The sequence below is a fragment of the Phalacrocorax aristotelis genome, chromosome 5, assembly GCF_949628215.1.
Source record: "Phalacrocorax aristotelis chromosome 5, bGulAri2.1, whole genome shotgun sequence".
Taxonomy (NCBI): domain Eukaryota; kingdom Metazoa; phylum Chordata; class Aves; order Suliformes; family Phalacrocoracidae; genus Phalacrocorax; species Phalacrocorax aristotelis.
The window spans coordinates 23,431,451-23,457,073 of NC_134280.1; the positions used below are offsets into that span (position 1 = coordinate 23,431,451).

General features: G+C 41.4%; 1 protein-coding gene across 3 annotated transcripts in view; it reads right to left on the reverse strand.

The window, feature by feature from the left end:
- Positions 1-18,400, reverse strand: part of TLK1 (tousled like kinase 1) — a 72,445-nt gene extending 54,045 nt beyond the window's left edge. Inside the window, exon 1 of one of the 3 annotated variants that reach the window (XM_075093431.1) lies at positions 18,270-18,400. Coding sequence is in view for 1 of the 3 variants with exons in the window: in XM_075093428.1 (XP_074949529.1) it covers positions 17,588-17,738 (151 nt within the window). In the remaining 2 variants the exon portion in view is untranslated. Of the gene's footprint in view, positions 1-17,129; positions 17,149-17,587; positions 17,971-18,269 lie in introns of those variants that run through there. The other 2 variants (XM_075093428.1, XM_075093429.1) reach the window with 2 other exon arrangements.
- Positions 18,401-25,623: the final 7,223 nt, after the last annotated feature.

Consider the following 25,623-nt stretch of genomic DNA (forward strand, 5'->3'; position numbering starts at 1 on the left):
AATGTTTAATTCTCTCTGCCTTTCAGCTAGGCACCCTATTCTAAGGATCCCTTGGCCAGTATGTGTCTCGTCAGATGGCTGTAGGCAGTAGAGACAGAGATGAATTTGCAAGTTGCTTACCAATGCCTTTATTTGGCCACGAACCTACAACATACACTCATGCGTGTGGGTATATGCCACAAGGATGGGAACTCAGAATGGCTCGTTCAGAGCTCAGGGAGTGATTCATATAGCAGAGAGAACAATAACTCCCCAAGGGTCTGTTCTATTGTAATTGGGGCTGAACCAGGCATGCAACTATGTCCAAGGCAAGCCAGTGATGCCTTGTTTCTGATGAGTCCCTCTACCAGTCCTACCCCTTGGAAGTACAACTGAATTGCCTGAAAGCCACACACAGCTCAAGAGCGAGGCACTGGTCTCCTGAAGCAACCAACAGCTCTTACTTCTGAGCTACATCATTTTCCCTATCTATTGCATAAAAGTAATCGTACTTTCCTTCAACATCACAGACATCCAACCTATTGCACAGGTATAAGCACAACCTGTCTGAGGTGCAGCACAGCACCTATGAAAGATAAGTGCTAATACAGGCAGTAGAAAGATTTTAAAAGAAAGAAGAAACCCAGCTGATTGAGCACCTTTAAAAATTATATCCCAAACCTGCAAAGTGATAACGTACATGTCTATGGCAGCTTTCAAGACTGAAGTCTGCCTAACAATTAATGGTGCTGATGGGTCTGAAAGCTACTGAAGCTTTTTGCAATATTCATTGAAACAATGTGTTTCATTCCATGGCATGCTGTGTCTCATTCCAATCCTGTTCATTACACAGAAAAGAGTCAACATTTAGTTTTATTTGGCATGTGAATCCTTGTAACAGGTAGGGTTTTGGCCAGACTTTTCTTTATGCTACCCTCTCCTGAAGGAATTTTTCACAAATCCAGTTTTTCCCATCTTGCCCCAGAAATTACTATGTCATTATTTTTGCAGTGGTTTTTCCCATATTAATGATAGGAGTTGGCAAGTATGGAATAATTAATAAAGAGAAGATAAGATATAGCATAGAACATTCAACATTACACCTACCTATCCATTTCCAAAACTTCTAATAGAACTCCACATGCACCATGTACAGGAAGCATTAGCACAGCAAATACTGCTATGAGCAACAGAACCACAACAAGGTCCTTCCTGAGTCTGTTGAATAATGTTTCGTGCAACAAATGACGGGAAAAAGAACAACTGAAAGAACATACATTATGTTACTAGTATCTTGAAAGCTTTTTATCTTAGGATTGCCACCCCTCACCAGCAGTAAGGAGACTGTATTTTGAAGACTGGTATCACCGTATTTTGTCCTCTGCTCCCACATGCCTTCGTTAGACAAAAACTGAATTAAACAGATCAGTTAATGGGCGTAGTACAGAAACATCTGCCATGCCCAGAGAGCAGAACAGTCCACTTGGAGGAAGACCTTCCAACATGCAAAATTCCTCTCCATGTCCAGTAATCCCTTCTAGGCTCTGAAAAACAATATTGAGTTAGGTATCAGAGTGTACTTCCTATGACAAAATCCAAACCTGCAAGATCTTTCCCCATCATGAGAGCCCGCCTATGTCACTCTAACAGAAAATCCACTACAAAAAATACTCCACAGAAAAGTAGAATCAGTGAATAATAACCCTTCTGGAAGTGTCGTATCCTACTTAAGAAGACTTATTCTGAACTCGTACAACTTAGAGTTTAAATAATAAAAACAGATTTCCTGAGTTGTTGGCTACAATACCATGTATGCAGATGTCAACACCGTGAACATATACAAACTACATGTATGATATCCTGAATATCTTCATTACAAGGAATGGTATCCATTACTTTGAAACTTGTCTCTATGTAATCCCAAGCGTCACATTTTCCTGCTTTTTTAAAAACCTGGATTACTCACTTGCAGTTGTGATTATTCTGAACTGCCAAGAGCGATCAAAGAGCAGGTTCTGATTTGGCAGAAGGATTTTGGTGGCTTTTTAACACCAACTTCTACCATTTAATAGCAAACTGGCAGAGCCAGAGTGCCAGAATGTTTCAAAGAAACAAGCAGGTTTGTTAACATGGTCTTCACTGACCATTTTGCACTCTTCACAGCTGAAGACAGTGGTACCTGAGAGCAGGTTTATTGACTGGTTTACTCTTCCTGTCTAAAGTACTGCTTTAAGCATGTAGTCCATTTAGAGCAAATGTATAGTGAAAAACAAATGTATCTTCAGTAAAACTCAAATCAGATGCTGTCATTAAAAGAACATCTGCTACAGTGACGGAATAATCCGCGATACAAAGCGCTCATTTAAAGTGCTTTTAATAAAGTTTTGTTCAAGACAACTTTTGTTTTGGCAGCAACTGCGTAGCCAACTAATACATCCTCCTGATGCTTCTTGTCATCTCTGATCACTATAGTCTGTGCCTGCATAAATGTGACACTAACCTCTCTAAAGTCCACCATAAAGCCTTAAACAATCACACCGAGGATCCATGCAGCTTTCTCCTGGAATGGAAAGATTCATTACACAGCTGTAAGGTCAAAAGCAGTAACTTTTCTTTCTTCAGAGTTAAGAACAACGTTCTGGCTAAGGAAAAACTACACTAAATGCATTGTTTTATGTTTGTATTCTACCAAGTTAGAAGAAAGATTAGAAGGAAATAAGATGGCACCCCTTTTGGTTGCTTTAGTCTACTAGAGATCCTCAATCATTCAAAAGTAAGAAGTCCTTGTTAGTGTCCCATAGGGCAGTATCAGTGTTGCTGTATTAAACTGTACTACTACTATGACAGATAAACAAATATACAATACACAGACAGGAAGTTTATGCTTACAATCCCCCTATAAGGTAGGAAAAGCCTATTTCTATTTTACAGAAAGCACCTAACATCTTGGCCAACGTTATGCAAGATATCTGTGGCAGGAACACTAAAAGACTGTCTTCCTAGGTAGCAAACATCTGCCTTGAACACATTATGTCAAGAGAGATAAAAACTAATACAGCCTGGGCTGCACACGTGCAGGTGACGTGCTGCCTGCCTATCTTTACCAGCTCCCTTTTCATCTCTGTGTGGAGGAATCTGCAGCAATTACTGTTGCTTCCAGGCAGCTCTGTAAAAGGTATCCAAACAGAAAGAGAAGCAGAATTTGCCCATTTCAGCTTCATTTGCTGCAAAACCAGATGCTCCCTGTCCCCTTGGGGAAGAGGCAGTGAGCAGGCAGAAGAAGCACACTTCAAGTTCATGGGTCACTTGTTAGTGATGCAGACTAACAGATCATAAGATAACACCAGTTTTGTGATACTCTCAAAAAGTGCTTCACACTCTGAATAAAAGCTCACGACTCCCCATCCCTCTATTTCCATGCTGAAAAGGATTAAAAGCCTGGAGCAGTCCTGAAGAAGAAACATCTACCTAGAGAAATACCAGCAACTACAGCAAATTTCATTTGCTGCATTCCGTTATAAGGAAACAAACCAGGAGCTCTAAACACTTGAGTCCACGAAATGGCTGTTCTGCAAGAATTTAAAATGGCACAGGGCTTTTGCACCTATCAAAAATAAACAGTAGTTTCTGCTATGTAAGGAAGGAGTGAAAAGGAAGTTAAAAGCAGAGGTCACTTACTAAGCAGGAAGAGAGCAAGCAATGCCCCTTTCCACAGTGTTTTTGGTTCTCGCCCTCACTCCTCAGAAAAAGTAAACCATGAAGGAAAAAATAAATTGTGCACCTTTTCCCCAAATAAATTTGTCTGGAAGTTAGGGTAGAAAGGTAGCCCAATAACCCCCAACAACTTCACAGAATAAATTTGTCTTATTTTTTTGAGTTACACTACCAGTCATTTGATACTTGAAAGCTGTATTTGTGTCAATAGGAATGTGTTTCTGTTGTTAATTCCCTGAACTTCCTAATCTCCTTACTTCTGTAGCTCCTACTGCCATTTCTGCCCTCATGATCATCAAAATCCACCCAGTGCAGACAGCCCACTGACCCTCAAGGCTGAGGCAAGTGCTCTGCTCCCTGGAGCACAGAGGATATAACGAACTGCCAATTGCAGTGTATAATTCTTAACCTATATTGTTCTCACCATTACACGGCGAGGAACACACTACAAACAAGAAATTAAACAAAAAATAATCCTAAGTCTTTCCAAATATATTAATCTATTTCACTTATAACATTGTGATCCACTAGAGCTTCAACTTCCATATACTTAATAAGAGGCCACAGTTTAACATCAATCACACAAAAAAGCTTATTACAACTGTAAGATTAAACTGGGACAGTAAATTTACCTCTAACTGTAATCACAAGGCTTATGAACCATGTTGGTTTTTGAACTACACCCTTTTAAGAAAAAAGGTATTAACATCAAACAACATTGCCAATTTCCTCCTTTCAAAATACCTGTACGGCACACACAGCAGAGAAAATACTAAATATTGAAACAAAAAAAAAATTATATTAAGTGATTTATACTGCAGAATCACAAGCTTCATGAGAAAACACCACACTATGGTGTTTTCACGCAATGGGGACCTTGCTCCCTGTGCTGAGTACAGCCGTGCTAGCTGTGAGTCAGCTCACTATGCTTCTCTTGTAAGCACCCTGTCTAGAAGCGAGGTGGTGCTCAAAGAATCAGGCAACTAGATATTGTTCCTTAGGTTTTTGTGGTTATGGGGTTTTTTTGTTGTTTGTGTGTTTGGTGTTTTGTTTGTTTTATTTATTTATTTATTCACTCTACCAGCAGCCTCTGAACTGACATGACAATCCAAGCTTCCCAGAATAGGGGAAGAAACTCATTTCCTCAAAGTCCCTCATCGGGAGGAGCCTCTCAGAATATGGCTCTAAATAGATATATTACACACACACAAAGCTGACATGTTAATGACTACACCTACATTTTCCTAGGACCATGCAGCATTGCTCCCATTCTACAGATAGGGAAAAAGTGAGATTTGTATGAAAGCACACATGAATGAGTGAAAATCAAGTTTAAGGCTAAGGAGAAAAAATATTTTGAACACAGCTTCAAAGCCTGTTGATACCAACAGTATACATTAAATTTAGTTGCAACTTTGTGTGCTGAACATTTTTAAAAATACAGCACCCACCCAGTTCACAAAGAAACATCCTATGTAATCATCTGTCAAAAATTTGGTTTCAGTGTTGCTCAGCATTATCATTAAAGAAATCTGCATTACAGCCATTTCTTCTATACAGCGCCCATCGCCTAATTTTAAACCAGCTTTCTTTTCTGCTATACTATCACTTTCATTCACGTTTTAGACGACAGAAAGAAGAGATTCTCATTCCTTTCAACACAGTCCCTTCCCGAGAACTGCCTATCTTGCAGGGTGAGAGAAGAACAGACATAACTGAACAAAGTCTGTGATCACGCAAATAAAATTTCATAACATAAATGCAGTTAAAGCCCTGAGGGCAAACAGAAATTAGGAAAGGGCAGAGTTATAAGTCTTTGATATTACAAATTAAAAAAAAAATTTTCAGGTATATAGTCAAAACATATTTCGAGAGACCAGAAAAAATACTAATGTGCAATTAACACCATCCACCATGTAGAAGCACCTGAACACTCAGCTGCATAGCACTTGTCCTACAAAATTAACCACATTTCTTCCTAGTTAAAGGATAAGGACGCTACACTGCCTTCTGTGGGCCGCTGCAGCCATAATTTAAGCAAAAACAAGTGTGATACAAGTTCTGTTCCCCAACTGACAGGAGACAATGCAGAACTTCTTAAAATGGCTCACACCAGAGGTAGGGGAGGACCCTAAAATTCCTCGGATGGCTGTAGCATGCTTCCTGGAGCCTGCATAATTCCTACAGACAACTTGACAGAGACAGAACAGCCAGTGCTACTGGGAGGCAGCAGTACACCTTACCAACAGTTGACAAATGAGGATGCATTTCACCTGGCGTACATTTACCACAACTGCCTCCACACTCATGACTTTGGGGGTAACTAGACACCAAGCTAATCACTCAGAAGATTTTTTTAAAACTGAATAAATCTATCAACAATCTATGATAGACTTAGAGAGGATCCAGAACTGAGCCAGGCTTACCTCCATCAGTTAGAAAAGGCAGGACAGTCCAAATGAGACAAGGCCTGTACAGTCAGACAAGGCTAAAACCCTGAGGAGTCTCCAGATGCGCGGGGGTAGCTGTCACACAGGCCACACTCCCTCCCCGGCCCGCCGCTTTAGCGGGCTATCTCGGTGACAAAAAGACAACTGAAATTTAAGAACTGGTAAAAGCAACTGAATAAAAACACATCAGGAAAGTTTCATCAACAGCAGTTCCCAAGGAGAAAAAAAAATAGCCAAGTTGGAGGCCGCCCTCCTTGCCCTGACCGTGGCTAGTGGGCACACACTACACGCCCCCGGAGGTGGCAGCAGATACCACACTGCCACAGTTAATAAGCACACGTGATAAAGTCTACACCCAGAAATACTTCCAAATATAAGGTGGCAAATGCAAACACCAATAACTGAGCACACCATGCAGGTTTTGGTATAACTGTTAGAAAAAAAATCAGTTTAGTCTCTAATGAAACCCCTTGAGATCCCTAACAGGTAAGTCATACTACCTATATTGAGGGTTACCTGAATCACTAATTCACTATTTTCATTTACTGTGCTCACATAACAAAATATTGTTCTGTGAGTACTACATGCTAACATGATTATTTACCAAATGAGAGAACTCGTACTAAAAATGTCTTATTTTGCAAGAAATAAACTCTTCCGCTCAGTGTCTTTGGATCATTCACACAACAAACCCAATAGATTCAATGACTCAATGAATGTAACAAAAAGCAATTGTAATGACGTGTCTTGACTTAAACCTAAAAACCATGCGGAATTTCCATTATTAAAGACTGAAAAAATACTAACAAAATCTGTTATTTCTCAAAAATCCCTCATTTGGACCTTTATCCACAACAACCTTAAAACTGGATTTCACGTCTACTCAGGTGGTAGCTGGTACTCAGACAGAATTTTGACACCCAAGATAAGCCAACATTCCTCTCCAGTCTTTCTAGACACAGGCGCCTAAGGTTGCAACTCCTAACTGCATGAAGCACTCACCATTGCTGCTGGCTCTACAGCAGGAGAGCTCCCGCACCGTTCCGTGCCACAGGACATGAGAGGAGAGACTCCTGGCTGCATCCTTGCAAAACCATGTCACCCAGTGCACCTCCAATTCAGCGTAGATAGTCGACACTTCAACATCCAGAAGGTTCCTCCTTCTACCACATTGACCGGCTCCCTTTATCAAAGACTACCCTCCCTCCAGCAAAATCAACAACACGCACAAATGAAAGCTGACCAGGGAGACTGTGATTTGAGGAGGAAAATGACAGTTTAGAGAAGCACAGGGAAAGCAGAGGAGCAGGACGAGACTGGAGGTCACCTCTGTGGCCCAGCACCAGTAAGGAAGGGAGACCAGCAGTGGAAGGCCAAGGGACCCGGTCTAGAAGAGAGCACACACCTCATCTGGAGAGCCATAGAGATGGTGGCACACCGCCAACTTCTGCAACTTCTGACAGTCAGTGGTACTGCTGCCTCATAGCTCACTTCCCTTAGAAAGATGGGATTTCAAAGCCATGAGAACAACAAAAAAACTAAAAATAGCAGGTTCTCTCTCTTTTTTTTGTTCTGTGAACAAACTTGAAGAAAAAAAGATTTACAGAAAACAGCAGGAAGGTAGTGTCAGACACTGGCAGAAATTGGTGCCTGTTGTTTGCACTTCTCCAAAAGAGAAAAACAAGTGAAAGGCTCGGAGAGAACAGCATGTTGAGATTTAGCCAGGAAAACAAATCAGGTCAACTTTCAATCACACGACACGGGCGGGGAGGAATATATGTCACTATTAAGGTCATTTACTGGAAATTATTTTGTTGTCATAGCTTCAATATTTCATTCCCAAATTATGATATAGGTTGCAAGTATAACAAATAGGGAGAAAAATACAAGAAATACAATATTAATACATAATCTAACAACAACCAGACTCTGCTTTTTTGTGAACTCCACATGCTTCTGTTCTCTGTTTAAACGCAAACATCAATATAAAAAGCTAAAACTCATGGTACGGCAAAACTAGCACAACTAATATAGCAGCCAAATTTTGTATCATCTGCAACACTCATCAGCAGGTTTAGCAAAATTACATATTTGAAAAACGAAACGTGTTTAAGAAGTATGTAATAAGAGACAACAGGATTTTGGAACATTTTTACTAAAAAGCAGCTGAAGTTTTTGTGTAAGCTTACCTTGTTTATGAGACTGCTATGGGGGATGGGAGGTCCTAACAACAACATTAGTATTCCTAGTGACTAAACACACAGCTCATCAAGACTTCACACACACATTTTGTGTGTATATATAAATGTATGTACAGGCACGATATATAAAATTGCCTCTTAATACTAACCACTTGGATGTTCTGGATGTGACAGCATGTATCAAGCAAGGGACTGAAAAAAAAAAAAGAAAACAACAAACCTATGGATGCAGAATACAAAATACCATCTAACAAGGAAGCAAAGACCACGACATTTGACTTTGATAGTTTGAATACTGGTGTTACCCCTCATAGGCATTATTAGTATCACAATCATTTAATAATACTATTTAATTAGAAAGAAGTAATATGCCATCTGATTATATAAGTAGAGGTAAATTAAATAGTCAATGACCTCCATGAAAAGCAATCACATACTGAAGGAATAACATCACAGCAAAAAGTGCTTTTTGTATCTCATCTAAAACCTCTAAGCTTGCATCTTCAGGAATTACTCTGTTGCCTCCTATAGTAACTTTAAAATATAAAAATCCCACTCATCATAATGGCTCTTCTTAATAGTAAATACAAAGGTACTATAACAAGAATTACTCCACTTTTTTCAAAGTTTGTAGAAAACTTGAAAGAAAGCCTTTTACCATGGTTCCGTACTGTAAATAAAACTACTGAAACTAAAATTCAACACTAATAATCAAAAAGTTTCTAAAACATGTATCAAAGACAGCAACCACTCCCAAACAACAGCCAGCTCAAGGAATAACTGACTTAAAAAAGAAACAAAACCCAAACAAAACCCCTAGTGACTAATACCAATAAACCTATTCTTAATAATCTATGATCACCACTACCACAACTAAAACAAAAATAAATCACTTGATGTAGATAATCACACCACCTAGACCACCACCACTCTTCTTCAGTGTAAGTTCTCACCTGGCTGGCAAACAGAACATAGCAGGGGGGAAAAGAGCTGGAAAAGGGAGGCAGGACACTTTCCTGGATATACCTTAGCAATAACAAGGGACTTTTACTTTGAGAAATTTCAAAACTTTTAACAGAAGTTGTATTAAAAGATGTAACACAATGGTTAAGAACAGACCATTACCCATCAAGACCAAAAGAATTTGCCAATAAATTAAGACCTCCAGCATAATACCTGCAAAATATTTTCCTACATAAACTAACATAATATTTGTAAATGATAAAAAACCAAAGCTATTTCAAAGTTACTCTATTTTTCATCATAAAACCAACATGTTTAAGAGAAGTAGTTTCATTACAATCTTGTATGTGCAAATACAGTCTTTATAATATCACTTAGAAAAATTTAAAGCTTGCTGCAAGTCACGAGTGTCAACCAAAAAAAATTTATCCTGTCTAAACAAATATATTTTAAATTATAATTCTGTATATAGTAATTTTAAAATACATGTTTCTACTGATGTTGAAGAGAATATTATTCATAATGTGTGGGTTTTATTTTCCATTGCTTTGTAATGGAAATAAAACTTAAAGGACACTACTTCTCTTATTACTTTTACTAGGATTAAGCTAAGAAATAGCAAAGACCGCAACCTCCCTGAGGACCAAAATAGCTAGAAGGAGGGTATTAGGGCACCCCAAAAAAAAGAAAGTCATTGGCTGAACTACAGCTGCAAAATTTAGGTCAAAACTGGAACTTATAAGAACACAGCATTAACTAGGAAAAACGATACTTAACAAATGCAGCTATGCAGTGTACACGCCTGATTAGCCTAAGCCACAGAAGTGAAAGAAAAGTATTAGAAATCCTACTTGTAGCTTCATCTGAGTTTGTCTCCACAGAATCAAAAGGTCCAAGAGTTCAGTGGTGGTGAAGAAAAAGGGGGAACACCTCTGCTATTAAAGCTGTGTGATCCCAAGGGCATCAGAGACCCACTAAGTGAAGACCAGGATCTGAATTTTATTCTTTCAGACTTACAGGAGCTATGAAAAGCAACTTAAATATTTATTTGTATATTTAGCGTTACTTCCCAATTTGTTGCCGTTACACATATAGTTCAGAGGTTTTATTACTTAGCAAAAAAAACAAAAATTTGCCCTCCACCAGAAGCTACAGCTGCAGGGCACAGGGCTTGAAGCATCTATATGCTTTGATCTCAAAGTACAGTCATAAAATTAAATATCTAAAAGGTTGGGTGTATGTGACATCATACAATGGATTTTTCTAAAAGCATCAAGATTTCCTGTTATTATATCTCAAAAACAATATTTTAATTCATTTTCTCTTACAAGTATAGCTGTATTAGAAGTCCAAAGAAAGGGAATCCAGTACTTGCCAATCTCCAAGTAATTATGGTCAGGCTTCATTTCCTGCAAAAGGCACTCTGGAGTTTCTTACCACCATCCTCATCTCAAAATCTGAAGTGCTGAGTGCTTTGTTCTTAAGGACGTTACAGAGAAAGCACCGCAGCCTTTAAGTTTCCGCCCACTTAAAACTGTGCAGATATGATGAGGCAAGATACATTGCTTAATGCTCCTGCTGCCACCTCTCAGCAAGTGGAGGCGGTCCCAGGGAATATGGACCTTCTCTGTGACATTCAGTTTCACGTAAAAGCTCCAGTAAATTAAGTTTCCCATTCCAAAGCAACCAGATTCCCGTCATAGTTGTGTAATCATCCAACAACCCCAAGCTTTCCTTCTAAATCCTTGGAGGACACTTGTCAGCCTCAGAGCCTCACCAGCTAAAGCTAAAAAGGTCTTTTTAGCACAGGGTGGATAATTTTTCTTATTTGTATATTTTCAAAATATGCCTCAGTGTTAAATGTTTAAGCTAAACTTGGAGCGATAAGAATCTATGGTGAGGTTTAGAGTTTATGATCTATTAAATACATACAAGGGAAAAATACATTCAAACCATATAAACTTTAATGCTCTACTGGCAGCCAAACCATTACATCGCTGGAAGCTGTGATTGAGATGCCCAAATTGGAGCTCTGAAGTGCTTGACCAGCTTTCGCCAGCAACTGTTTCTGCCATTTTCATTTGCTCAACCACTTCAACAGTTGGTTCACTCAGAACTGCCAAAGGAGCAATCGACAACTGAGAAAGCAGGAAAGCCCGGCTTTATTTGTCAAATGATGAACAAGAAGAAATGGTGACTGGATTTATCTATTAACTCTGAATCTTACAAGGCACGGTGACCAGAAATAACTGGTTCATTTCACAAACTACAGACAAGTATACTTAATCTGGTTTAAATGCAAAACATATTTGGATGTATTTGTTTCTTCTTATGTATCTAGCACAATTTGGCTAATAAAGTTACCTAAAAGCTGTCTAAAGCATGGGGAATTATGTTTCTTAAACATTAAGAATCTAAGCTGCATAACTACTTAAATAAATGCACATAGATGCATACCCGCCTGCCTAGCAAGAGGGATGATCAAATTAGACCAATTAGAATCAACTTTTCTTTAGGAAAAATAATTAAGCACAAATGCAAAATAAAATTAAAAACAATTATTTAATCAGGATTTCCTGCTTGCTGATTTAAGTCATGATTAAAATTAGTAATATAATCACTGTGATTTCAGTCAATCCCTCCAGCATGGACCCATTCCCGAAGACTCGCACAGCCCCAGCCCTGCCCTGTCAATCTTCAGCATGTCTAACCACACCTAAGCCCTTCTGCTCCCCTCTTCTGGGACTAAGTTTGACTGAGGTCGGTTAAAGCTTACAAGCATTCATGTTCCCACCACCTACCGCATCCTCCCCAGGGAAAGGCTGGTTGCCAGGATTTTTCTGCTGGCATATCCTGGCGATCTGCTTAGGAACGAAAGAAAGGAGCAAGACTGCCAGAGAGAAGGTGCTTCGGAAGGAAGCAGAACCTTAGTTTCTATCCCAAACAGAACACCTCAATAGGGATGGAGTCAAGATGAAGGGAAATGTAGGATCCAAAATACCTTCTGATGCCACTAATCCTTCTCTCCTGCTACCAAACTCAATCCTTCAGTACTGAACATAAAGTGCTGTACTTGTCCCTTGTTACCTTCAGCAACCGTTAGAAGTTTCCCACTTGCAAGCCCACCTGAGATACAGGGTTATATTATGGTGGCCAGCTTCTATTTAACCACTCCCCAGCGATCCCAACTGGAGCACCGGCATTCTCAACAGAAGCCCTGACTACTCTTCTCCTCCACATACCTTCACCTCCAGTCAGAGCAATTTGGCAAACCAAATTTCCCTTTTCCTCTTTTACAACTGAAACACACCAAGGCAAACGGAAAGAACTTCCACTTAAGACAAAGCTTTTCTTTGCTCTACTTGTGTGCTTTTATGTTTTAGGGGAGCTACAGTTCAGGAAATACTCTACCACATAAATACAATTCACTAACGTCAACATTTTATTGCATTAAAAAACTCAGCACAGGGGCAAGAAATTTAGTATGGGAGTAATCTGGATTGGGAGCAAGTACAACTTCAAAACACAACCTTATGCTTCCTGCGTTCTTGATATAAAGTATTGTTTAAGTCTGTCACATTTCTGTAATCTCCATTCTTCAGGTAGCAACATTCTGTAGACCTAACTTTGACCCTGATGCGCATATATACAGTAGCCTTTCCCAGGAGTCCCAACAGTGTTTTGCAATCATTTAGGATTACCAGGCTCTAAGAAAATTCAAAGAAATGTCAAGAGTAATTGCAGACCAGAGTTATTACTAATAAACAAGTTTACTTCAGCTTGCTGAAGAAAAAAAATTTAATTGCTGAAAGAAAAAGCAAACAAGAAAAAAAAATATAACAAGCTTTTTATCTGAATGGAGATAATAATAAATAAATACATCCTGTCCTTAAAGATATTGATTCTCTCTCCATTTAAAATGGAATAGGTTAATGGGAAATTCCATTCTAGGCAAGTTAGAACAGAATTAAAACAAAACTATTAGCCAAGTACTAATTTGCTCTATTCTCTGCAGCACTTGCCTTTAGAAAGCCAGATTCAAACAAGAGCCCATATATATTTTTTTTCTATATATATAAATATGTATTTTATATATATATAAAGGTCACCTTTTCCCACTTCTCATTTGGGCTTACTATAAAATCTAAGAATTTGGCGTAAACATCACCTCACTGTGAGAGCCACATCTGCAACAAAACCAGCAGTAATATCACAAGCTAGAATCTATGCATATCAATGGAACAACATAAAGCCCTACATAACACCTGCTCATGCTACTGCCAGCCTAAATAATCTTTTATGATTGCTATGCTCATCCTAATTAAAAAATATACCATCATCTTTAAATGCAAAGTGGTCCCTTTCTTCTCTGTTCCCACTTAAACTGGACAAATCCATAAAATTCTCAATTGACAGCTGAATAATTAAAAAAACCCCACAAACCTACTGAGAACTTACTGGTTAAGCAAATAAAGCAGCTGAGTTTTTACACTACAAGCACACAACAGAAAAAAACAACCCTGGAAGTGTTAATAAGATCAGGTAGCTTTCACGTTCATGGACTAATATACTGTATGTAGCACACGTGACACAACCTGGCACCTAGAAACATTTTCTAGACTGGAAACTTAAGGAGGAAATAAACTGTACCTTTATGCTCAGATGGACGGCTACCATCGCATTTTAGGTAACAATAAATACAAACAATACATATTTATCAAATTTAAAAGTCACCAACAAAATTTGCTACACCTGTAATGTTAGTTCTTCAAAGAGTGTCAAATACATGTCATGAGTTTACCATTTTGTCATCATACGTTAACTTGGACTCAAATTTGAAAACTGAAATTCACATTCCTGTCGTGGGAATTCAAAGTTCTTCTTAGCCTTCTGTTTTGCTTTTAGTAAACTGTTCAAAGCCAACAGCACACACAAAAAATAACTTGTAAAGCATCATGTGTGACTACTAGACACTGTGGCACCGCCCCAACCTCAAAACAGAAGCTATTCCAAGATGCTCATATGTATCTCCCAAAATCTCTTCTGTCTCTCTGCCTAGTCAGCAATGGCCTGAACATCCCCCATTTAGAAAACAGCACTTTCCAGCTATGCGCTTTGGTCTTTTTAGTTACACACATAAAGCAGTCAGAAGTCAAGAAACTTCAAACATGAAGTTTTGTGATTGCAATTATGGAGCCATGGCACAGGAGTTAGCCACACAATCGCATTCTGTATGTAAAGTAACACTGCATAACAGTCCTCCCAAATTCCTGATGGCATCTACTGCAGGGCTTTTGAATAAGTGACCACATATCCCACACATAAGTTATTGGCATCTAAAACAATTGACAGAACTACAGACTATTACAAGCTATACTGAAATGCAAACAAGAGACAGTTCTGGTACAATAAAAGTGTACAGATGCAACTGTATTCAAGCCCATCCCAGCCCTTTTATTTCAAAACCTTAAAACATAAATTCAAATCTATACAGCTAAGCCATGACAGCCTTGTAAGCCAAGGTAAAGAAGATAACAACCAATAAAAAAAGTTCCTGTAATGTTGTAGTGTGTTTCAAAAAAGATTGTTTTCTCTAATTTCACCTGTATTTCCCAAGTAGTCCCTTTTTGATACTGACAAGGCATCATTTTTAAAAAAATAACTTTATGCGATAGTTATATACGCCAGAGCATATATAACTCCCTGCTGTCTCCCTATTAGAGCTTCAGAGAATATTTTTAGGACTACCTAAACCAGGGTGCTGGGGGGTTCTGTTCTTAAAAAATCAGAACCTTGAAGAGCCCATGTGACAGATGTGGGCTTATGCCAAACTTTCACAGTGAATCACAGGTAAGGTCGGATAAACCACAGCACATGTGGTGGGCTCAGCGAAGGCCCATGAATCCAAAGGCAACATGGCCATCGCTGTCACGGAAGCCAACCAAAGGGACTGGAATCCACAAATGAGAAGGCCAGGCAAGACCACAAGCTCAGACCAAGTGCCCAATGCGCCGTATCTGGAAATATTACCCACTCAAAACCAGGACAGGCATCAACAGCAATGCAGCTCTCATCCAGTATGGGCCACCAGCCTCCTGCTCTACTCCAAAGCTCACAACCCCGTTGACATCACAAGGTATCACAAGTTCAGAATCCATGAGAGCACAAACTCCTATAAATACATCGCACCGCAAATATTGCACACTTATCAGTTTGAGCTGACATCGTTCCTTCATGTACCTAGGCCAATGGCTATGAACATACTGACATGTTTATAGTTCAGAGCCTATTGCTTTCACAGAAGATACTTCACTGTAAAATGTATGTGCATAAAGTAAGGTGTGCCAATAGCATCCCATGAGCAAGAACACAAAATACAAACCCAAGCATGGCTGGCAACTTATGCTGATTTTCCAACAGAATTACCTAGTGAGGATGCACAATTATCACGACGCAGGAACACTGCACAAATACAGTACATTAGAGTACCAGAGTACCAAGCAAACACCAGGGTTTTGATTACTCAGTAATCCCTGAATCTGTATTAGAGGATGCAAATTACAGTACCTGGAAAAATCCAACAGCATGAGTAGTAAGAAAGAAAAAACTAAAAAGGCTCATCATCACATTAAAAATTAATTTCACAAATATGTTCTTCCTTGTCTAAATAGAAGTACCGAAAGAACACCATTTTTCTATAAAATAGATATATAAGTTGTGCTGCAATAATCATTTCAGGCTTGTGTGCAAGGTATCTGAAATATATCCAAAAATACCCCGCATATATATTCTACATGAATATTACATGCACCCATATTCATAACAAGTGTTGCAACACTGAAGAAACCTACTCTTAATAAACTTAAATTACATATTTGGTTGTTGTTTTTCTGACAGCTTCAGTTTCCCAGAGCAGACGAGCACAAAATGCCTGCCACTTTACTCAGCATCTTTAACATATACCATAATTCCTTTCCAGGTATTTTCTAGAGCATTTCATGTCAATCTACCTGCAGGAGCATGTGCAAAAGTGACACAGAGTGATACAAGTCTGACAACTACTGGCGTGGAAAATGGAGAAACACGGACTGCGTTATACATTTTCAGGATGTCTAATCCCTGTTACCAAGTCCTTACATTGCTTATCAACCAGGAAAGAAAAAAAAAAAAAGAAACAACAGAAAAGCAAGCAAGCAAGCAAGCAAGCAGCTACAGGAAGACCTGAAAAACAAAAGACTCCCCATTTTCACTATTATTTCTATTTTAAGTTAGCAAGTTTCCGGCTTGGGCAATGACGTTTTGCAGACGCTACAAGAAACGCTACACGGTCTTCATTAAACTGGGGCAAATCAAGTAAAATTATACAACTGCTCGGTATGCAAGTATCCATGTTTAAAAGTTCTCCTCTGCCACTAACCGGCGTTCAGCAAGTAGTTATTTTAGCTAAAAGCACCAAGCAATTCACTAGCTGTATAACTGCTACATCTTGTGGCAATACATTTCAACGCAAGAAGGAAAACCAGACAATACCCGAAAGGGAATAGCGAAGGGACTTGTTTGCTCATAACCTTCATACAGATATTCCCTGCAAACACCCACAACACCCTGCTGTCGCTGTCGGTGTAACACAAGAGGGGAGGAGCAGGGGAGGGAGGAGAAAAATATTATCATCTAAGGCGTGATGGAGGACAGGAGAAAGTTGCAGTCATTCCGTGGTGGCCGTAAAGCGCCCTGTCACTTCTGGCCGTAAAACCGGCCGCCCCCGAGGGCGCCATCCCCACGGGGACGAGCCCTCCGGTGTCGGCTCCTCTCTCCTCCCCACCTCCATGATGCCAAAAGTGCCCGACTCCCTCCATCCAGCAACAACGGCCGCATCCTCCGGCGCAGCACTTTTACTTTGCCGCCGGCGGAGGGGAACCGGTTTCGGAGCGCCGCCGCGGGAGAAGAAGTGAGCGGCGGCAGGCGGCCGGCCCGGGAGCGCAAGGAGCGCGGCCGATCCCCCTCCGCGGCCCGGCGGCGGGGGGAACAACGCGGCGCCACCGCGCTGAGGAGTGGCGGCGGGAGGCGCGGGCGGGGGCGGCGGGGCCGCGCTTGCCCGGCGCCCGAGGCTCCCCTCGCCGCCGCCGGGCCCCGGCGCTGACCCGGCACCGCCGCCTCCGGGGGCACCGGCCTCTCCCGCCGCCGTTCCCCGCCAGCCCGGGACCGGCCTCCGGCGGCGGCTGCCAGCGGCCCCTCCCCGAGGGCCGGGCCCCCCGCGCAGCCCCGCGGCGCGCTGGTTACCTTCCTTGGGCGGCTTGCCGGGCGGCGCGCCGTGGAGCTGGGAGGCCGCCGTCGCCGCCGCGGAGCAACCCTGCAGGCTCGGTGGGGACGTGGAGAGCCGGGACCAAGATGGCGGCCCCTCCAAACTTCCACTGCTACTTTGGACACTCATCAAGCTACTTTCCTGGAGCCCGGCAGCCGCCGGGGGCGGCGGGGGAGGCGGCGCGGCGGGGGGACACCCAACGCCGCGCTCATGGCCGGGGGGCCGGCCCGACACCGGCGCGGGGAGGCCGCCGGCGGGGAGCGGGCTCCGGAGGCAGGCGGGGCGCGGGAGAGACGGGGCGCGGGGCCAGCGCAACCTGCCCGCACCTCTGCACTGCGTCGCCGCCGCCGAGCAGCCGCCTGTGTCTGAGGCTAACCTTCCCCGCCGCCGCCGCCGCTGCCGCCGGGGAGGGGAGGGGAGGGCGCAGGCGGGGAGGGGTCATGCGCAAACACGATCGCGAGTCGAGCGAGCGCCGCGCTCCGCCGGCGCCCAGCCGAGCCGTAGCCGCCCAGGGGCGGCGGGCGGGGAGCGGCGGCCCCAGCGCACGCACCTGTCCTGCGTCCCCGCCGCCCGGCCCGCAGCCTGACCCACCCCCTTCCCCACGCACGGCCGGCCGGCCGTCCCGCGGCGGGAAACCTCCCTCCCCGCCACAGCGCGCACCTTCTGTGCAGCGCTCCGCCGGCCGCCGCGGCGGGGCCGGAGGTGGCTCCCCCGAGGCCGCGGCGCCTCGCTCCGTGCAGGTCTCCTGGGCGGCCCGGTCCGCCCGCGACGGAGCCGCCGCGCCTTCCCCTGCGCCCCGCCACCATGACCGTGGTGTGGTGGCGGGGTGCGGGGGGCGGGAGCGAAGCCCGTATGCGTCGCTGCCGTAAGTACGGGCAGGAACAGCGGGGCCGAGCGGGGCGCTTGCCAGCACCGTCTCAGGGAACGGTGTTTTTGCAGCTCTTCCTCCAGGGGCTGGCAGGGGTCGGCCGCATTTCAAGTGTTTGTTCTTTTCCCGAACAGGACGGCGTGGCGGTCGAGACTCGGGGGGAGCCGCGAGAAGCCGTTGTCCTGAGGGAGACGGTGTTTCTCGCCGGCTGTAACCTGCCTCGCTGCAAAGCAGCGGCTCCCAGCAGATGAGCTGCAACTCGGGTGGGAGCCATGTGCCAGGCCCCGCCACCTCTCACCTGCCTCACCCAGCAGGCTGAGCTCCCAGCTGGGCACCAGCCATGACCTGTGCATCTTTCAAAACGTACCTCTCCGCCTTGAGTTAGACTGAAGTGCAGACATAGTGGAATTTAAACCCAATTTTCAGTTTTTCTTTCACTAGAACTAACATAGTCTCCCCTGAGAATGTGAGATACCTGGCAAAGTCAGTTCTGGAACAAAGCCTTTTAATTTATGAGTGCAACTTAGGTACAGCAATGACTTTGAGTACTTAAAAAATATAATGGTTTGCAGATATATTGTATTCTGCGTATATAGAGAAGTATATTAATTAGCCAGGCATGGCACTCATTTTGTGGTCACTGTGCAGAGACATCCTGGCCATCTACTAACCTACTTTCCCCTCTATTTGAGAAGGGCAGGAACAGATTACTAATGTTGGGTTGCAGATTTGTGCACAACGCAGATATTGCCAATTCTGTCTCTTAAAGTGGCATCTGTCAAATTACTGAAGATCTTCCCTTCCCACAAGTACACAGCATAGCTACAAGTTTCATAGAAATTCGGTATTAACTTGAAGTAAAAATTAGTGTGTTTACTTGCTAAATAAGTATTCCAGGACATCTATTTAGTAACAGCTATGCATTTTTTTGGCAGAGAGAAGTGATCTGATACTTCAACTAAGACTTAACATGTTCTTAAGGACTTGATCCTAGAGAAGACTTCTGAGGCATTACCTAAGCAAATTACACCAGGAAATTGCTACTACTTAGGTGTGAAGTAAAACAGTGCTAGTTCACTCTGACTGCAATATTAATATTCAGCAGCTAACATGGAAGCTTCTTGCAAGGTTAAAAACAGAACATACTCATAATCCCACAATCCATACAATAGCATAGGTGAATATGCACCTCATTTCCTGATAAGTATATCCTACTGCAGCAAGCTGATTTTAAAATCTGCAAAGTAAGAAGCAGTGAGTTAAAGAAATTCGCTCGCTTTGTTTATACTTACTTGCATCCACTATTAAGCACAAACTTCTGCTACCCTTACAAAAACATAGATAAACAAGCATTCTTTCTGCCACTTCTGCTTACAAACTGTTGCCTACAAGTCACTCCACTGATATGTGGATATGTTTAAATAAACCATTAGTTGCTTCGTCTAGGGGAACAGGATATGGAGAGGAAGATCCCATTCATTAATTCTCCTATTAGACATGCAGCGTAAATATAAAAATACCAAGATGTCTTTTAAACTGTCATAAACTAACACCATGAAAATAATCAGATCTTTGCAATATCTTGTCATGTGTTAGAAGGCACCTCACTGAGGGACCAGGAGTGAGTGGGCACATAGTGCAGGATTCCTCGCCGGAGCACTCATTAACCACAGCGCCTGCTTTTCAGCAGAAATGGGTACTTGCTGCAAAATACAGGATGGGGTCTACGTTTCATAATACAGCAGAGCCGTGTCTCTTGTTTTTGTGAGCTGTTGATATAGACTGAAAGCAGAGTGTGAATTATATAGATCATCTCCAGATGAGGCAATCTATATAACTTTAAAAACACATGGGACTGGTATATTTGCCTTCTGTAGATCATAGAAAACCTACTTTCTTACTGTTTTTAGAGCTGATGCTGATTTTAAGGTATCCGTTTATTTGTAAAGCCACATTGCTTAAGTGTTAGCAGTTTAACCGTATCACAGCAGGAGAGAACATCATCTTCATTAATACCTTTTAGAAATTTCCAAACATAGTCTAAAAGACTTCCCTTATTACATAGCCTCATAAATGTACAGAATGCTTTTCCTTGAACGCTCTGCCTTCATTTTGCAATAAAACTTTATGGTCCAGCGGCCAGACGGATAACCTCTCTCTCACAGCGGTGAACAGTCACGAACTCTCACAGTAAGCAGTGTCACCCACCCAAAATGTTAAAAACTAAATTCAACTCAGATAGTACTGAATGAGTATTACTCATTCTTCTTAAAAAAATACAATAAATATTAGATCTTTTTCTTTGCCTTCTAGTTTTCAGGATCAGAGTAGTCTGCTACCAAGGTTTTCTATGTAAACACTGCATAGCATCATCATCATCAGGCATAACTTGAGGTAGTAGATACAGGGAAATCCACTTTCAGTGGGATTGCACTGCATAATAATGAAGAAGGTGCCACAAACCTACCTACAAGGGAAAACTTGACTCCAGGCGAAACCCAAGAAAGCTCATTTAGTTTTGCTAACCACTAAGGAAGAGGACCTCAAAATTCAGATCATAATGGGGAGGAGTGAAATGCCTGTGTGCTGTGATTCTCATGAGACTGTGTCAAATGGAAGTTAGCAAGGTTTATCACAGTAGTAACCTTCAAATCAAGGACACTTGAAGAACAGAAAAGCATCATGAAATCTCATTATTCCAAAGATAAAAAAGCCAAGCAACAAAAATCCTGAAAAACATTAAAATTGTGAGAGCATTCAACTTTGCTACTGGCATTATTTGTGCAAGAAACTTATCACAGTAAGTTCACAATCTACTCCTAAATCTTCAGCAAAGTAAGAAAAGTTAACTGGCAGATAGCAAAGGAAAGGGCTTAAAGAAAACAATTGATGGGCTGCATAGAGAAAATAAGGAAGGTTACAGCAGGAGTGAATTCCTGGAGACATCTGCATTGCATCTATAGAGATAACCATGCGCGCAGGTCAAATGTCAATTTCAAAACTTTTACATCCATCCTTTACAGAACAAAGAGACATCATTTCAAAGATTACGTGTGATAAAATCCAGAGTTTATCCCAGATATTCCTGAGGAAGCATATGCTATGATTGTGGGACCAATTGCAGAGAGATTATAGTTTCTTCCCTGTTCTGAGACCTTCACCCTCACTGCTTATAGGCACCAAATACATTTTGGTGTCCTCATGAAAAACAAGTACTCTATTAAATACATCTTCTTAAAAACTGGGTATGTCTTATCTCTCTTCTTCCCACCAAAATCAATTTGATATTTGCTGGCTTAGGTTTCATGCAGACAGCAGATACTGCAATACCTGGGAGCAGTGACCGATCAGGTCAGGTAACCGATTATATGAGTAACGTGTGTTTCCGAATAGGTTCTAAATAAGACCATTTTTTAATTATGTCAATAATTAGAAGAAAGGCCTCAAATTCATGGGACAATCGGAAGAAGTAGAGGTAGAAGAGGAACTTGATTTAGCAGGCTTGTGCTTCTAGGAATGGAAGTCAAGAGTTTCCAGAATTACAATAAACAACAACATCCCTGGAAAAGTATTGAATTATATGCTTCCAAACTTAAATCAGTTTCTATCAGGAAAACATCAGGAATCAGAGATCATTAGTACCTTTACTTCAGATGCTTTTGATATCTATTTCCTTCACTTGCTTCCTTTGGTTCTACAATATGCCCAACAAAGGTATATTCTTTCTCTTCTTTTTACTTTTTCATATATTTAATCAGAAATATTTAATATGTAGCCTTCTTCCATCTTCTTGGATTTGGAGCAAGTTACCTTCTTTGACAGACAGTAGAGGAACCCAGCCTTGTTGCTATCCTTTTCTTAAACAAGAAATTATCTTCTCTAAGCAATATTCAAATCCTTTGATTTAGCCCATCAATTATTTGCAATGCCAGTGAAACTGAGGTTTTGTTTGTTAAGAAGGCTGCAAATTCTTTTTTAGTTCCCTGTCATGCTAGCACTTTGGATAATAGACCTCTAGCGGTATTTTCTTAAAGCATAAGCTGTTACAGTATGCCACACTATGTATTTGACAGTATATTTGCCAATATAGATGAATTTTATACATAGATATATGTATACACATATGTACACGTGCACTCACCTAGTCCATATATAGAAGGACATACACACACCCTATAACTCTGCCAACACCAGCAGCCAATCTGATTTAGCTGTCGTAGCAGAAAAATATTCTTGTAACTAAACAGACACACTGGTACAGCAGCTCGAGTAGAAAATGCCGAAATTATTTCATCATCAAAATGATGTATTTATGACATTTCTAGGTTAGATGGAATGTAGTATGCTGCAAAAACATAACTTGGGAGGAGAAAATATTGTTTTCTGTCTTGGTGGATGCTGGCAGTTTGCAGCTCAAACACTCTGTCCTTCCTTCTCCTGACGCAGCTGAGCACATGTATGGGCCCTCCCCGTAGCAGGCCAATGTGCTCCTGGCCAGTCTGGGCTGGAATGATGACTAGAATCTTCCAGTCTGTGTCCTGTAGCTCAGAAGATTCAAAATGCAGTTTTGGCATGAGTACAAGGTAAAATGCCAAGTAACTGTGATAGCAAGTGCATTGCTGTGATAGAACAGCATCTCAGATTGTAACAGCTTCTGCACCTGATTCTCCCATAGCATTTCTATTTAGAGCAGATAGGAATGTTGCAATTGTACTAACATTAATTTTCAAGTTCAGATAAAGTTTTCTAAACTGATTTAAAGCAATAATATTTTTATAGGAGAAAGTTATTTAGACCTTGATTAAATCAGTTTTGAGGCTCACTGAATTAGAGCTGTCTCCCTGAGCCATATACTGCACTACATGGTTTATAATTTTTTTAATATGGCACTTGCTAGCAACTCTGAGTTGCAAGGTAACAAAACCATACATAAATAATATACTAGTAAAAATATCTTCCCTGAATATACCAGTATATCAAGATGCAGAGAAGCCGAAATGAAAAAATGGTATCACATTAAGCCTACATTCAAGAAAGAGACACAAACACCATGTAAACACAGATCTATTTTTATCATCCATGTAATTGTCATAAACTGCATTTATCATACCTTTGATATGATCACCATCAGTCAGATCCAGTGATCCACCTCTGCTAGAGATTTGGAGTAAAAATAATCATAAGAAGCCTGCAGCTTTCCGTCAAACCAAAAACAAAAATTAAATAGTGGAGTTTTTTTACCATAGAAATGTTCCCCTCGACTCCAGTCTCCCAGCTCTAGCTACTAAGGTTATTAGCTACATTCCAGTCAGAATCAAGGACAGTTTTACAATCCCTTCTTGTGTATGCCATTTTAATAAAAAGTAATTTGGTTTCAAATGTTCCCTGGTGAAAGAATGAAAAACCCTATCCTGATGGATGCTACATTCACTTTCTTTTTCCCTCTCTGTTTTCATTTTATTCTATTGCTTTTCTTCCTGTGTCCCTTGCAATCTACTTGTCTGCTATTCCCTGCAATTTTTTCCTACACTCAGACTTTTCCTTTTATAAGGCTGCTCTCAGGTAAACAGGCCCCTTTCATCTGTCAGGCTTCCTCTCCATCTTTTTTTAAGCTCATGCTTTTCCACACATCTTTCATACTTCTGTCTCACTCTTTACACCTTATATCTTCTTTCCTGAAGTATCTGTCTTGCCTGGAGCTTATTTTGTTGCCTTTGATTTTAAGCCATTAGAGACAGACAGTGTTTGCAGAGAGCCATGTCTGTATATGGTTTCTAATAGCAATGGGGCATGGCTTGATGCTTTTTTCAGGCAAAATTCATATCAGTTTAGGATTGTTGGGTTTTTTGTAACTGTTGAATAAGGCCTTCATGTTTTGGCCAAGTAAAATCAACAAAAAGCCTGATGGATGATGAAATATTAGATATTAAAATGACAGTATTAAAATTTACAGATTCCCCACTTCTGTTCCCTTCCAGCTCCAGGTGCGCTGGTCTGCTGCCTCACTCCACAATGCCCTCTGTGCTGGGAACAGGGGAGCTACTTTGCTCCATCTGATCTGACACCCACCTAGTCCAGTGTCCTATCTCCAGTTCTGTCCAGACATGTTGTATTCTTCCAAGAAAAAGATAACAGCCCCATAGCCAGCAGATTTGGGACAACCTTTCCTTCTCACCAACCACCCTTCAACATGCACACACACACAAAGTCCTGGAAAATAGTCATACAGGAGACAAGCTGCCCAGCACATTCCTGAAGGGTATCGAGAACAACTACTTGTGATTTCAGACAGTTGAGGAGATAAGAGACAGATAAGACAGAGGTGAAAGGTATACATACAAAACTGATCCCAAAACAATAAAATTAATGATGCCAAAGAAAGCATGGAGTGGCAGAAAGAGAATGGGCTTCCAAAAGCAGATTTGAGCTGGCTTAGGGAATGAATGGGTGGGTAGATCTTTTGGAAGAAATTCAGAAGGAAATGGGAGCACAGGAGAGCTGACAGTTACTGAAAGAAGTGTGTTAAAGGCAGCACAACAGCGGACTACGCTGATGCAAAGAAAGCACTGAAAGAGAGCAGCAAGGCTTCAGCAAGGAGCTATTTGATTAACTAAAAACCAAGAAGGAATCACACAAAAAAGTGGAAACAAGAACAGATGACTAAAAATTAGTTTAAAAGAATAGCATGCTCACACAGGGAACAAATTGGGAAGGCTAAGAAGCAAAATGAGTTGAACTAGGAAAGGACCTAGTTACACAATACAATAAAAGGTTACACACACACACACACACAAAGTAAGGGAGACAAAGGAAGGTTCAAATCCAACATCTAACAAGAAAGATAGCAGATAATGTGACACACAGAAGACTAAAATATTCATGGTCTGTTTTGCCTAATGTGTCTACAAAAATCTTAGCATCAGATATGCAATTAATTTTAACACAGTCCAAGAAGCACAGACCAGAAAAGGGAGGTAATGGGTTAAGTGATATTAAGACATGCCAGTTTCCAATCCTGCTGACTTAAAAGTGTAGTTCAGAAAGCAGTGGAGAAAGCCTGCTTCCCTGTAGCCTTGTGTCTCCTATTTGGATCAGCCCTGACTTAAATTTATGGCTGGAATATTCATAACGTTATTCTGTGAGTTT